At 44.5% G+C, this 13,134-nt stretch overlaps 1 protein-coding gene across 1 annotated transcript; it reads left to right on the forward strand.

The window, feature by feature from the left end:
- Positions 1 to 200: 200 nt before the first annotated feature.
- On the forward strand, positions 201 to 8,998 carry LOC123162795 (transcriptional elongation regulator MINIYO). Its single transcript, XM_044580559.1, has 10 exons — positions 201 to 578; positions 701 to 1,511; positions 1,589 to 1,701; positions 2,333 to 2,520; positions 3,425 to 3,530; positions 3,605 to 3,865; positions 4,794 to 4,982; positions 5,714 to 7,969; positions 8,203 to 8,406; positions 8,524 to 8,998. The coding sequence occupies exons 1-10, from the start codon at positions 336 to 338 to the stop codon at positions 8,686 to 8,688; spliced, it is 4,536 nt and encodes a 1,511-aa protein (XP_044436494.1). The 5' UTR covers positions 201 to 335; the 3' UTR covers positions 8,689 to 8,998.
- Positions 8,999 to 13,134: the final 4,136 nt, after the last annotated feature.

Raw genomic sequence — 13,134 nt, forward strand, 5'->3', positions numbered from 1 at the left:
ACAATGCTAGATGCTTAGAAAAACAAATTGTTTTTTTTAAACAAACACCGATGCCTATTTCTGCAGAAGAGACGTCTAATCAAACATCCATCATCTATAAACAAGCACCGATGCTTAAAGAAATGCTGGTTTATTTCTTTATAAACACCCCCTTAAACGCCTTGTACAAGGCCTCACACGACCAAAGAGCTAATCGGGCGATCGAGTTGCAAACAGGAAGAAGGAAAGAAACCAACCACAGCGAATCCCCTCGTTCCCTCGTTCCCTCCTTTGCTCCTCCCCTTAAACCCTCCCTTGCCAACTACCAAGGCCGCGCTCCGCTCACCAGGCCGCCAATGGAAGACGCGACGAAGCGGAGGCACCAGCCGGGCGCTCTCCCCGCGCGCCGCAAGGTCGTGGAGGGGCCCTTCGACCCGCCGCCGCCTCCACCCGCGGCCGCCGCGGCAGCGACGGTGGTCTCACCGGCCCACCTCGTCGGCGCCATCGTCGAGAAGGGCTTCTCCGCCGCCGCGCCCTCCTCCGCCCCGCGCCCCACCGTCCTCCCCTTCCCCGTCGCCCGCCACCGCTCCCATGGCCCCGTAAGCCGCCGCTGTCGCCCCTCCATGAAACCCTAGCTTAACCCTGAACCCGCCAACCTGTTCCTCTCCTATTCAGTTAGTGCTGGCTTGTGCTTTACGACTGATTAACTGCTCTTATGCAGCACTGGAAACCGGTGGCGAAGGGTGCCGACAAGAAGAAAGGGGAGGAGGACTACGGGATGGATGTGGACGACATGGACTACCAGCCCGCGGCTGCGGTGGCCGGGCCTGTGAGGAGGAAAGAGAAGAAGGGCATGGATTTCAGCAGGTGGCGAGAGTTCGTCGCTGACGATGTGCCCCCCAAGCGGAGGCAGGCGAAGGAAGACAACACAAAGAAAATTGATCATGTGGCTGAGGTTAAAAATGTAGTTGGTCAGGTGGGGGAGAGGGGATTGGGGGGAGATGGCATGGAGCTGGACAGTGGAAATGGTAGGGAAGCATTGGGCCCGACGGGTTTGGTTTCTGACGTGTTGTCAAAGAAGCTGATTAATGCAGAGAATGGATTGACGAAAGGTGGGGCTGGGGTTGCTGAATTGCAAGGAGAGGGTATGCAGCTCGATGATGGGGAGCCATCGATTTCAGCAGAGATTAACGCAGAGAACACAGCGAGGCTGGCAGGGATGTCGGCAGAGGAGATAGCGGAGGCACAGGCAGATATTTTGAATAGGATGGATCCAGCTCTGGTGGAGGTATTGAGGCGTCGGGGGAGGGAGAAGTCTGGTGGCAAGAAAGATGAGGGTAAGGATAAGAGTAGGCAAACTTCAGGGCCAAGGAAGACTGCAAAGGCTATTCCAGGCGAGCATTTGACTGCTGGTGAGCAGAGTGCACACTCTTGGAAGGCATGGAGTGAGAGAGTGGAGCGGATCAGGTTGTGTAGGTTTGCATTAGATGGAGATATTCTGGGATTTCAATCTTGTCAGGAGCAACCAGATGGTAAATTTCTTCCTTCTTTGCCCTCTCTGAGTTTAGCTTCTTGGGGTGGCATCACAGCTTGCCTTTTCTGCTTGTAGGCAAGAAGACCCATGGAGAAAGCGTAGCTGAGCGTGACTTCCTACGAACAGAGGGAGATCCTGCAGCTGTTGGTTACACAATCAATGAGGCGTTGGCACTTACCAGGAGCATGGTTTGTTCTATAAACTTTACCACATGGTGGATGGGCAAAACAGACTTAGCGTTTGGCTGTATTCAGTGTCAAATTCGAGCAACATGAACATTGGAACATATATGGATTTCTTCTTGAATTTTGCGGGGTTCATGTTATGCACAATTGATTGTGTGGTACATATTTTAATAAACTTTTGTCCAAGCCTGGTAGGTTTGCTAAATTTACAATTGCAAGATCTGCATGCGTTCCACATTCAACTGGATAGGTTGTTGAGCTTCAACTTTTACTACTTTGGTTGCATGCATTTGTCATGAAATGGCATACTGGCTATTATGCTAGACTGATCAGTGAGGCTATTCCATTAATTTGTTTCTCCAGAATCACTTGCTAGTAAAGTGGTAATTTTTAATCATCGGTATATAAAACAGAACAAGTAAAAGATAGGGGTTGTAACATAACTTATTCAGATTGCTTGAGACCACCTGCTAGGGGTGGGCGTGTAGGAATGGTATTTAGTGTTCCCTGCTTCATTGAATTCACAAATCTCAGTTTATGAAGAAGTGCTTCATAGTTTTGCTTCAATTCTTGAAGTGTGACCCAAAAATATGTAGAAACACTATGTAATTCAGCTTTACTGTTCAAACTATAGGTTCCTGGGCAGCGTGTACTAGGACTGCAGCTTCTTGCTTCTGTTCTGAATAGGGCATTGCACAACCTGCATAAGATGGATCTAGCTGATAATGTGGAAGGAGCTAATTATGCTGAGAAAGCTTATGATTGGCAAGCAGTTTGGGCCTATGCCCTTGGCCCCGAACCAGAGTTGGTTCTTTCTCTAAGGTACTTATTTCTGAGCTGATAACTTCATTTTAAATTTGCTTATTGTTGCCATACAATGTTATTTAGTTCATCATAGTGGGGAGAGCCACTGAGCATACATGTACTACACGATCCTATCAAGTATAGTCGAGCAAACGGAACATGTACCACAGAGATGTGCTTAGTTTCCTTCAAGACATTTTAAATAGCTGCATCTGTGCCTGAAAATGCATGCTTCAAACAATCGTATTTTTAGCTGTCATATTAGAGAGTAGTAAGTGTTAGTAATAGTTTAAAGTGATCTCATCCATAAACTATCAGTGATTTACAAGATGATATTAATGTATTTATCCCCTAACCTTATTAGAGCATCCACATTCCTGGATGCTAATAGTAATAGAAATTGGCTAGCGCTGGTGCTAGTGCATGTGAGGGTAGGTGCTAAGGTAAAAAAGCTTAGCAATAGCACCCAATGTTAAGCAAAATAGATTTATATTTGAATAAGTATTGGACTCCTTAGCACCTATAGATGGTGTGCTAAGGGATGTGGTTAAAGAACTAAGAAAGGTGAGTGGAAAGAGAAGACAGAAATGCCCACTGTAGCACGTCAAATTTATAGGTGTTGGGTGCGGATGCTCTTATACTCCTCCCTCCCCATTCATATTTTCTGTTTGCACTTAGACGTTTATTGGTATATTATTTTTACGAGGTTGTTAACTACTGCAGTCATATTAAGTCTCATAACCAAATTCTGGAAATCATAGAAGAACCTAACACAACCAGCAGTTAGCAAATGTACACCTAGATATTTTGCATGGTATTTCTATAAGTCAAAAGGCATCAATTTGATACCTTGTCATGCCATATATCTTTTTTGTTTCTATATTTTGTTTTACCACCTTGTCGCTAACTGACACATTTGCAGGATGGCATTGGATGATAACCATGAGTCTGTAGTTTTGACTTGCGCTAAAGTTATTAATGTTATGTTGAGCTATGACATGAATGAGTCATATTTTGAGTTTTCAGAGGTAACTCCCTTAACCGTCTATTCTTTCATTATTACAAATTTGAGTCTTATATGGCTGATCTCCCGCACGTGCAGAAATTAATAAATAAGATGGAAGATATCTGCACAGCTCCTGTTTTTCGTAGCAAACCTGACGTGGATGGAGGTTTTCTTGAAGGGGGTTTTTGGAAATACAACACAAAACCATCCAATATACTTCCACACTATGGTGAAGATGATGAAGAAGAAAGTGACGAGAAACACACCATTCAAGATGATGTTATTGTGTCTGGACAGGATGTTGCTGCTGGTCTTATTAGAATGGGAATTCTACCACGTATTTGCTCCCTTTTGGAGGTCAATCTTTACCTTTTGAGTTTTCTTGTCCAGCGTGTTTCTTTTACAACCATACAGACTTTCGGCTTGACATAGAGCTTTGTGCCTTCTTTTATTTCACTAGAATAAGGGCCTGTTTGGTTCCAAATAAGTCATCAACTTATAAGTCGAAAAGTGAAAGAAGTGACTTATTTTGCCAAACAGACCCGACTTATAAGTCACCCCAACTTATAAGTCATAAGTTGCTCCACCCCAACTTAAAACTTATAAGTCATCCCCTTTTGTGTGGGTCCCACCACCTGCATGATGTTGATTGATGTGGGAAGGTGTGTCAGGTGACTTATAAGTCACTGGTTTTAAGTCACCTGACTTATAAGTCAGGTGACTTATTGGAACCAAACAGGCCCTAACAAAAGCATTTGCTCCAAATTATTTGCATGGAACTGTGTTGTCTATTAGTCACAGGCCTCCCCCCCCGCCCCCCCTCCAAAGTTTGTTCAGTCTTGTATAGTAATGCTTGTTATGTATACTTTATTAAAATATCAATTATATGCCTCTAGCACAGCACCTCCTGTTCCACTAGTATTAACTTGTTTACCCTTTGAATAATATAAATATCCTTTGTATTCTAAGAACTGTATGCCATTGGCAGTTGTAGGTGTGCAATAGTACTAACTCAAACATCTGAACATTATTGTTTCCTGCCATCCAATAGCATATATTACCTTTTGGAACAATTTTTGGAACATGCATGTGCTGCCTGGATTGTTTGTTTCTTTCATAGAGATGACTTTGTATTGCACTTCTATTACTAAGCTACAAAGCTCTGTTTTTCAGATAATTGAACAAATTATTTGATTTGATTTTGTCCATCTTTTAGTTTTGTTGTGGAAACTGGTGAGCATGATTAAGGATCTTAAATTCAGGCTGTACCTCTTTGTTGATTCAGATGGACCCGCCTCAAATTCAAAAAGATTATCTCGTTTCAATTCTTGTGGCATTAGCCAGACACTCTCCACAATCTGCTGATGCCATCTTGAATTGTACAAAGCTTGTTCAATGTGTTGTTAAGCTGTTGGACAGGCAAGGATCAATGGAAATTCACTCGTCAATGATCAGAGGGGTTACTTTGTTGAAGGTATCTTTGCTGCTAAGGCAATCTCATATTTTAGGGTAACATGATAGATATCTGTCATCGTACATTGGCATATCGTGTTTTTATGTCGGTTGACACCTGAAGCTGCATTTTGTTGGTAGTGTAGTGTTTCATTATTGATCATCCTTGCTTTTCATAGATCTATAACTAGATCTACTTATGCTTCTCCCAGTAATCTATTCTGATTTTGTTGCTTAATTGTCTATTGTTAGTTGAACTCAAAAGTGGTGTCCTGTTGGATGTAAGTGTTTTAACACCTTGTATCAGTGATGTCAAAACTCAAAATTAAAGGCTCGTTTGTCACTTGTCATAACTGATTCTTGAATGAGTTAATACTTTTTAATGTCAACTAACAACCAACAATCTCATCTTGAGGTCTCCTCTTTGTTTGCAGCTTCTGAGATCTGAATACATAGGAATTGTATTGTTTTAGTATTGCCCTTGCAACTTATGTCAACCAATCAACCCCCCTTCCACAATGCATGTACTGACGCAGAAACTATTTGGTGGATCTTCAATCTTCCTTTGAGTTGCTTATTAATACGATTGTCCCGTTGTTAAGATTAGGTGATACTATGAGCACACTAAAAGCTATTCTTAGTTGAGACTGCTCATACTAAAATGCGACAATCACTTTTTTAACTATAGCTTCTATATTTGTCAAACAGAAGGTCTCTTTGTTATCATCTAAAGTCATTTGTTCCTTTTGCTAGGTTTTATCCAAATACAACAGACAAACATGCTTGAATTTTGTGAACAATGGAGTTTTTCATCAGGCAATGTGGCAGTGGTACTTACCGGCTTATACCCTTAAGGATTGGATAAAACCTGGAAAGGAACAATGCAAGTTGAGTTCAGCAATGATGGTCGAGCAGCTGCGGTTTTGGAGAACCTGTATTTCTTATGGATTTTGCATATCACACTTCACAGATTTCTTTCCTGTTCTATGCCTGTGGCTCAGCCCTCCAGTGTTCCAGAATCTAAGTGAACACAATGTTCTTTCTGAGTTTAGTTCAATTGCAAGAGAGTCGTTTCTTGTATTAGGAGCTCTGGCACAAAGGCTGCCTCTTCTTCATTCAGTGGAGCAGTTTGGCAAGCAAGACATGGGAGTTCCTGGCAGTTATGGTGAGATGTGGTCTTGGAGTCATGTAGTTCCAATGGTAAATTCGGCGCTGTCTTGGTTACATCTAAATGATATTCCCTACTTGTGTTCACTGATCAATGGGCAGAATGAGAATACAACACATACACCGGAGCAAAGCTGCTTGGTTTTGTTGATTTCTTCTGTACTAGGCATGCTTAATTCGACATTGGAAAGAATATCACCAGAGGGCACTCCTGATAGTAGAAGTTACTGCTTGCCTTGGATACCGGACTTTGTCCCCAAAATTGGCCTGGGGATAATTACTAATGGGTTTTTCAGCTTCTCGTGCACTGAAGTTGAGCAGCTGCCGTCCCGTGGTGTATCGTTGGTGCAGGGACTTTGTCATCTGAGATGCTGGGGTGATGTCGATGCATCACTATCTTCCATAAGTTGCCTTCAACGATTAGTGCAGCTATCCTGTTCTGTTGACAGAGTGATCCAGAGAGCGACAATAAACAGTTCTGAGCATCTCAAAGAATCTAAAGCAGGGCTAGCTGGCAAGATATTACAAGAAGGCATTTCCAGTTTATGGCAAAATGACTTGTTGAACTTTCTTACTTCGCTGTTGCCATTGATTTCCTCACAGTGGCCTGTATTAAAGAACATAGAGATGTTTGGTAGAGGAGGACTAGCTCCTGGTGTTGGGTTTGGCTGGGGGACGTGCGGGGGTGGGTTTTGGTCTCTGAAATGCCTACTTACACAACTGGATTCACAGTTGGTCCTAGAGTTGATAAAAATCGTCTCTGCTGCGCCAGAAGGCCTTGTTACCCTCAGTAAAGGTGCAAACTTGGATAATGTAACTAATCCATTCACCAACGCTTCAGAGAGAATCAGTCCTGTCCTTGGTGTATCTTTGATTGCAGGACCTGGCCAGATCTCTACCTTGGAGAGAGCCTTTGATATCCTCTTCCAACCTTCAGTTCTGAAATGTCTCAGATCTTCCATACATTGTCTGGCTTCTCAAATGAAATTACCAAAAACTTTTGAGTGGGACATAACTGAGGATGAGTATCAGCATTTTAGCAATGTGCTAAATTCACATTTCAGATCCAGATGGTTGGCCATCAAGAAGAAGAATCCAGACAAACATGCAAGAAATAACAGTGCCATAAATAAGCCAAAAGTACCAGAAATGTTAGAGACGATTCAAGAGGAAATGGAATTAACAGAAGTTGTAAATCCACCTTGCAGCACGTTAGTTCTAGAGTGGGCACACCAGAGACTGCCTCTTCCTGTGCATTGGATTCTAAGTTCAATCTGCTGCACTGATGACGCTGATGTTTCAAGAGCTGGTCTTATCTTTTTGTTGGGTCTGGAAGCTGTTTCAGCTGCTCCATCTCTTGATGTCCCTTTGGTTTGGAAAATGCATGCACTTTCTGCCTCTGTCCGCACTAACATGGACTTGCTTCAAGAAGATAGAAGCAAGGATGTTTTTGAGGTTTTGCAAGAATTGTATGGCCAGCATCTGGATATGTTATGCCAGAAATATTATAGATCTCACTCTGCTAATAATGATGAGGTTGTAGGATCTGTGGCCACTGTTGAAGAAGTAAAAGTAATTAACACTCACGAAATTCTCAGATTCAAGGAGAAAATTCATGAGAGCTACACTACTTTTGTCGAGAGTGTTGTAGATCAATTCGCAGCTGTCTCATATGGAGATGTTATTTTTGGTCGGCAAGTGGCCATTTATTTGCATAGATGTGTTGAGACTACGGTTCGGCTGGCAGCCTGGAATGCATTGTCTACTGCTTATGTGCTTGAACTGTTGCCTCCCCTAGACAAATGCATTGGTGATGTTAAAGGATACTTGGAGCCTCTTGAGGTATTGTTTCATTGGTTCATTTTATGATTCTCTTCAGGATAGCATCTTTGGTAGTGACAGGATGGACTATGAATTTGTTTTCATCATTTACTTTTAACTCGTCTAGTGCTTGCACATTGCACAACAGAGACTATGCAAAGAGCACATGATTCATTGCTATTTTGGTGCTAATTATTAGATGTCTGATAAGAAGTGATGGCTTGACCTTTCATACTTATGAATTTCATTTGTAGGGCGACGAAGGAATCTTGGAGGCTTATGCCAAATCATGGACATCTGGTATCCTGGACAAGGCTGCTCGGAGGGATTCCATGTCGTTCACACTAGCGAAGCATCACTTGTCCGGTTTTGTTTTCCGGCGCAGTGCTTCCGTCAAAGTGCGCAACAAGATGGTCAAGTCGCTCATCCGGTGCTACTCCCAGAAGCAGCACCACGAGGTAACCTTTCCCCTCTGAGTTTTCAACAACGTGAACTCCTTATGCTGCTGCGACACATAGAATTTTCTAATCATTCCCCATCCTTTGTTTTTTTGGGAAAAAATTCCGTCTGGACAGGCTATGCTCCAGAGTCTGGTTCTGCAAGGCATCCCACGGGATTCGCAGTACGGCAGTGAAGTTGGACGGAGAATTGAAATCTTGAAGGATGCATGTGAGATGAACTCTTCCCTCTTAGCTGAGGTTCAAAGGCTGAAGACATCGATCGAGGGAGCTATTAGTTAGGCTTAAAGGTTGAAGACTCTTTTTCCTTTTTGATTGATGAATGCCAAAGGCTGAAGACTAACTGGCTGGCCTGGTTCTAGGGGCAGCGGTCTTGAGAATAGCTCCAAGGGTGTTTTACTGGGCGGTAGTGACGATTGTAAAAATGGCGGTGTCCATTACTACAAGTGGTGATTATAGAATCGCGATGAACAACGACTGGTGATGAACGCTTTGTAAGGTGTGTGTGTGCCCTAAAAAAAAAGGTGTATGTGGTCATGCGCATGCTTGTGGGAAACAAACTGGACTAAAAATATCAACCGGCTTCAAAGAAGATCTGCTTCCCCACCCGGATATGTGCTGGGTAATTACGACTTTTGCATTTATTTATTCTACGCGTGTCGCTCCCATCAAAAAAAAAGAAAAAACTCTACGCGTGTCGCTTGATTCGGTTTCGTAATCGCTGCTGAACCCGTCCGTTGTTTTCTGTATATAAAAATGTTTGCTGATCAACGGTCGGTGGCCATTCTCCATCGTACAGAAATCGTACTTATTCTCAGAAGCAACGCTCAGACCGAATTAAGTAGTGGTGTTGTCTGTTATGTCACATGGCAGTGTCGTCGTGATGTAAATAACGGCATCACCGCCATGATTGTTTGGCAAGCTCTTATATCCCAGCGTGGACCAGACGTTGACTGTGAGCAGAGGGGAGGGGCACCCGCAAAAAAGAAAAAGAAAAGAAAAGAAAAAAAGAAAAGACTGGACAGAGGGCCAACGGCCGACCTGTCAAGACTGGAGAGCGTCTTCTCTTGGAGTTCAACACTTGAGCTGGTTGCGAACCAATCAGTGGTTGAAATGGTTAGGTGGACAGTGGTATCTCCAATCCATCAAGATTTAAATCCTGGTGCTCGCATCATTCCTAGATTTATTTCAGGATTTACGGATGAGGCGTCTACGGTGGCTTCGTAAATTTCAAGATAATATGCCGGCTCAGTCTCTCGTAGGTGCTCATAGAGGTAAAGTGTGTGTGTGCGCGTAGAAGTAAGTGTATGCGCGTGTATATGAACGCGTGTGTCTGTACTGATACTCAAAAAAAAAAAACACTTGAGCTGGTTTGACCGCTGTCCAGTGTTCCGTGTGGGCGCGGCGTGTGAATACTCAGGACTTGAGAGCATGAACAGATCCGCTTCATTTGCTCGTATCCGTAAGAGATCTCTTTTGGCCAACACATGAAGGATCCCCCCCGGCAATGTCTATGTAGTTGCTTTCATCAGTATCTGCGCGTGGTTATAAATATGCCACTACAGTACTAGGAGTATCTATCTACAGTATCATATATGCCGTTGAAACAGTACTGTCGAATTGCTATCCAATATCGCCCTGTAGGTGAGGATACAGGAAGTTTCTCCAAACCCGAATTTTCTAACCCGAATTATCTAACTTGAATTTTCGGGTAAACCCAAATGTCCAGCCAAACATCAGGTGACTCATGGCGTATAATCAGAAGGTTCCAAGAGATTTGGCATACACGATAAGTTGATGGATGACTCTGATTCCCTGTATAGACTAGGATCATGTAACCTGGGACTACGTGTTCAAAAAATGTTAATCTTGTATTAAAAAGAATTGTTAATCTTGTATTAAAAAATGTCAATTCCTTTCATACATATTGTATTTTCTGTATACAGTTTTTGTACACATGAGAATCATTTTCTCTATACATATTTAACATTTTTTAAATGTTTGATTAACATTTTCTTCAAATGTTTATGTAAAGTGTTTTTTATAATATATTTATTAAGAATATTTAGAAGTATAAACAAAAGTAAAAAAAGAATACATAAACAAAAAAGTGAAAAACCAGAAATAAACGAGGTTGTGGCCTCCCGTGAGCTGGGCTGTCCTAGTATGTACTAGCGCTCCCTCAGGCAAGGCTAGCATCCAACTCGCGGCGAGATATATATTTAGCCAGTGATAGGCGCGGCGCGCCGGCCCAACTTTCGGCCGGACGCCTGGCAGCCATCCAATCTGGCGACCCCAACGACTAGACCCCCGTGTCCAGCAAAAAAAAACACCACCGGCTTGAAGCACTGCCAGATCCGCCCGCGTCCAGGCTCGAAGCACCGTCAGCTCGCCAGCACCGCTCGTCGTTGCCGCTTGCCAAATCCCGACCATTTTGCAACAAAAATCATGTCGATGCAGCTCTAACGCTAGTCGGTTCCAGCGCGTGGATGCCGTGGCTGAAGCATCTCTCGAGTCATAGGCTCCCGCTCGCCATCGTCATCTACTAGCACCGTCGTGTTCCAGACTTCGAGTGCAAGAACCCAGCGAACAAAGAAAAATCTTCGGTGGTCAGTTGAAGCAAAACAGAAAGTCGGTTCCAGCAGATTTTGACACTAGTTCTAGCAAACACCCATAGCAGCAAAAAATCCAAAAAATCCACTTGTAGCAAAGGAGTAGCCGGTTCCAGCAAAATTTGACATTGGTTCTAGCAAATAAACATAGCAGCAAAAATCCCAAAAGTCTGATTGTAGCACAGTAACTAGCCGGTTCCATAAAAAGTTATGTTGGTTCCAACAAAAACCACACCGCGGTGAGGCGCGCTACAGGTCCAGCTCCAGTGGGCACGTCGTCTTGCCGGTTGCAGCAACCACAGACGCCGGTTCTAGCAAAAGTCCTGACCGATCATAGCAAAATGATGATGCCGATTTTCGGCGAAAACAAAGCGATTGGGGGTTGGAACAGAACAATTCAAAAAAGATGCAACCAGCTAGTGAAAAAGCTACATCCGTCAATCCAAAAAGCCACAACCGGCGTCGCAGCAGAAAAGCAACAGGCCATCGCGGGCGTCTCTCCCGGCTGCACAACCACCGCAGCAAGCAGCACACGTCCCCGTTGCGGGCGCCCCTCCTGCAGCACCTTGATGTTGCAGCGAGGGGGGAGGAGAGGTGGGGAGAGAAATAAGAGAAAGAGGATAGCTGCCCGAGCAGTTAATTAGATTCATGGCGCGGCGACCGGCTTGTCGCAGCAAAAGGCAAGGGGTAGCGGGGGGAGAGGAAGGTGGAAGACGCAGTCATGTGTGGTTGGGAGTTGAAGACGATGGGAGAGATGGAGATAAGATCGTTGAGTGGTGCTTGGTCCCAGACACATGGGGCGCAACCGACTGATCGACCTGTTGGAAAGTATGATGTGGGCAATCGAACGAGCCGCGTGCGACCGCCCGAGCGTTCGGCCTGCACCCCGGCCCCAAACGTTTACCTATATATTTTGGGTGTGTCGTTTTCCCTCGAGCTAGGGTTTTTATCTCCTCTTGCCAATGGCGACGTTGAGAAAATCTTTCCTTCTTCCTCACTCGATCCCGATCCACACACCCGGGCCGATCAAGGGGAGGTTAGAGTATGCTGTCCCGCCTTGGTTGTGGTTTCCTCGATCACCGGGGTGGGGGGGCTGAGGGGTTGATGTGTCTTCGGCGGCGAGGAAAAGAGATCGATCTGTCAGCATGTCATGGAGAATCATGGTGAAACATCCGCCTCTGGCAGCAAGGGGAAGGGGAGGATCTGATGTAGGAGCTTGCTCTAAACGAGGATGATTTGGACGATGTGTTTTTTGATGAAGAAGATGACCCGACAGAGGAGGATCTCCGCTGGATGATTCTTGTTCTAGTGCATATGGACAAAGTGTTGGAGATATGCCCTAGAGGCAATCATGTATGATGATGTTTCCTACTCCCTCCGTTCCGAAATAGATGACCCAACTTTGTACTAACTTTAGTACAAAGTTGACTCATCTATTTTGAAACCGAGGGAGTATGTGTTTATGAATAAAGATAGTTGTCGGTGTCAAAACCGGCGGATCTCGGGTAGGGGGTCCCGAACTGTGCGTCTAGGCGGATGGTAACAGGAGACAAGGGAGACGATGTTTTACCCAGGTTCGGGCCCTCTTGATGGAGGTAAAACCCTACGTCCTGCTTGATTAATATTGATGATGTGTGTTACAAGAGTAGATCTACCACGAGATCAAGGAGGCTAAACCCTAGAAGCTAGCCTATGGTATGATTGTTGTTCGTCCTATGGACTAAAGCCATCCGGTTTATATAGACACCGGAGAGGGCTAGGGTTACACAGAGTCGGTTACAATGGTAGGAGATCTACATATCCGTATCGCCAAGCTTGCCTTCCACGCCAAGGAAAGTCCCATCCGGACACGGGACGAAGTCTTCAATCTTGTATCTTCATAGTCAGGGAGTCCGGCCGATGATGATAGTTCGGCTATCCGAACACCCCCTAGTCCAGGACTCCCTCAGTAGCCCCCGAACCAGGCTTCAATGACGACGAGCCCAGCGCTATGTTGTCTTTGGCATTTGCAAGGCGGGTTCTCCTTCATGTTTCACGTGTCCGCCGGATAGTGTCCGGTTGCTTCATAAATGCTGCGCTCCTTGGCTTCTACGTCCAATAATGGCCTTCTTCCACG

Source organism: Triticum aestivum, chromosome 7B, assembly GCF_018294505.1.
Source record: "Triticum aestivum cultivar Chinese Spring chromosome 7B, IWGSC CS RefSeq v2.1, whole genome shotgun sequence".
Taxonomy (NCBI): Eukaryota; Viridiplantae; Streptophyta; class Magnoliopsida; order Poales; family Poaceae; genus Triticum; species Triticum aestivum.

Coding starts and splice junctions, on each gene's coding strand:
- LOC123162795 (XM_044580559.1), top strand. CDS start 336: ATGGAAGACGCGACGAAGCGGAGGCACCAGCCGGGCGCTCTCCCCGCG. Junction 579..700: donor GCCACCGCTCCCATGGCCCC/GTAAGCCGCCGC, acceptor GCTCTTATGCAG/CACTGGAAACCGGTGGCGAA. Junction 1,512..1,588: donor TTGTCAGGAGCAACCAGATG/GTAAATTTCTTC, acceptor TTCTGCTTGTAG/GCAAGAAGACCCATGGAGAA.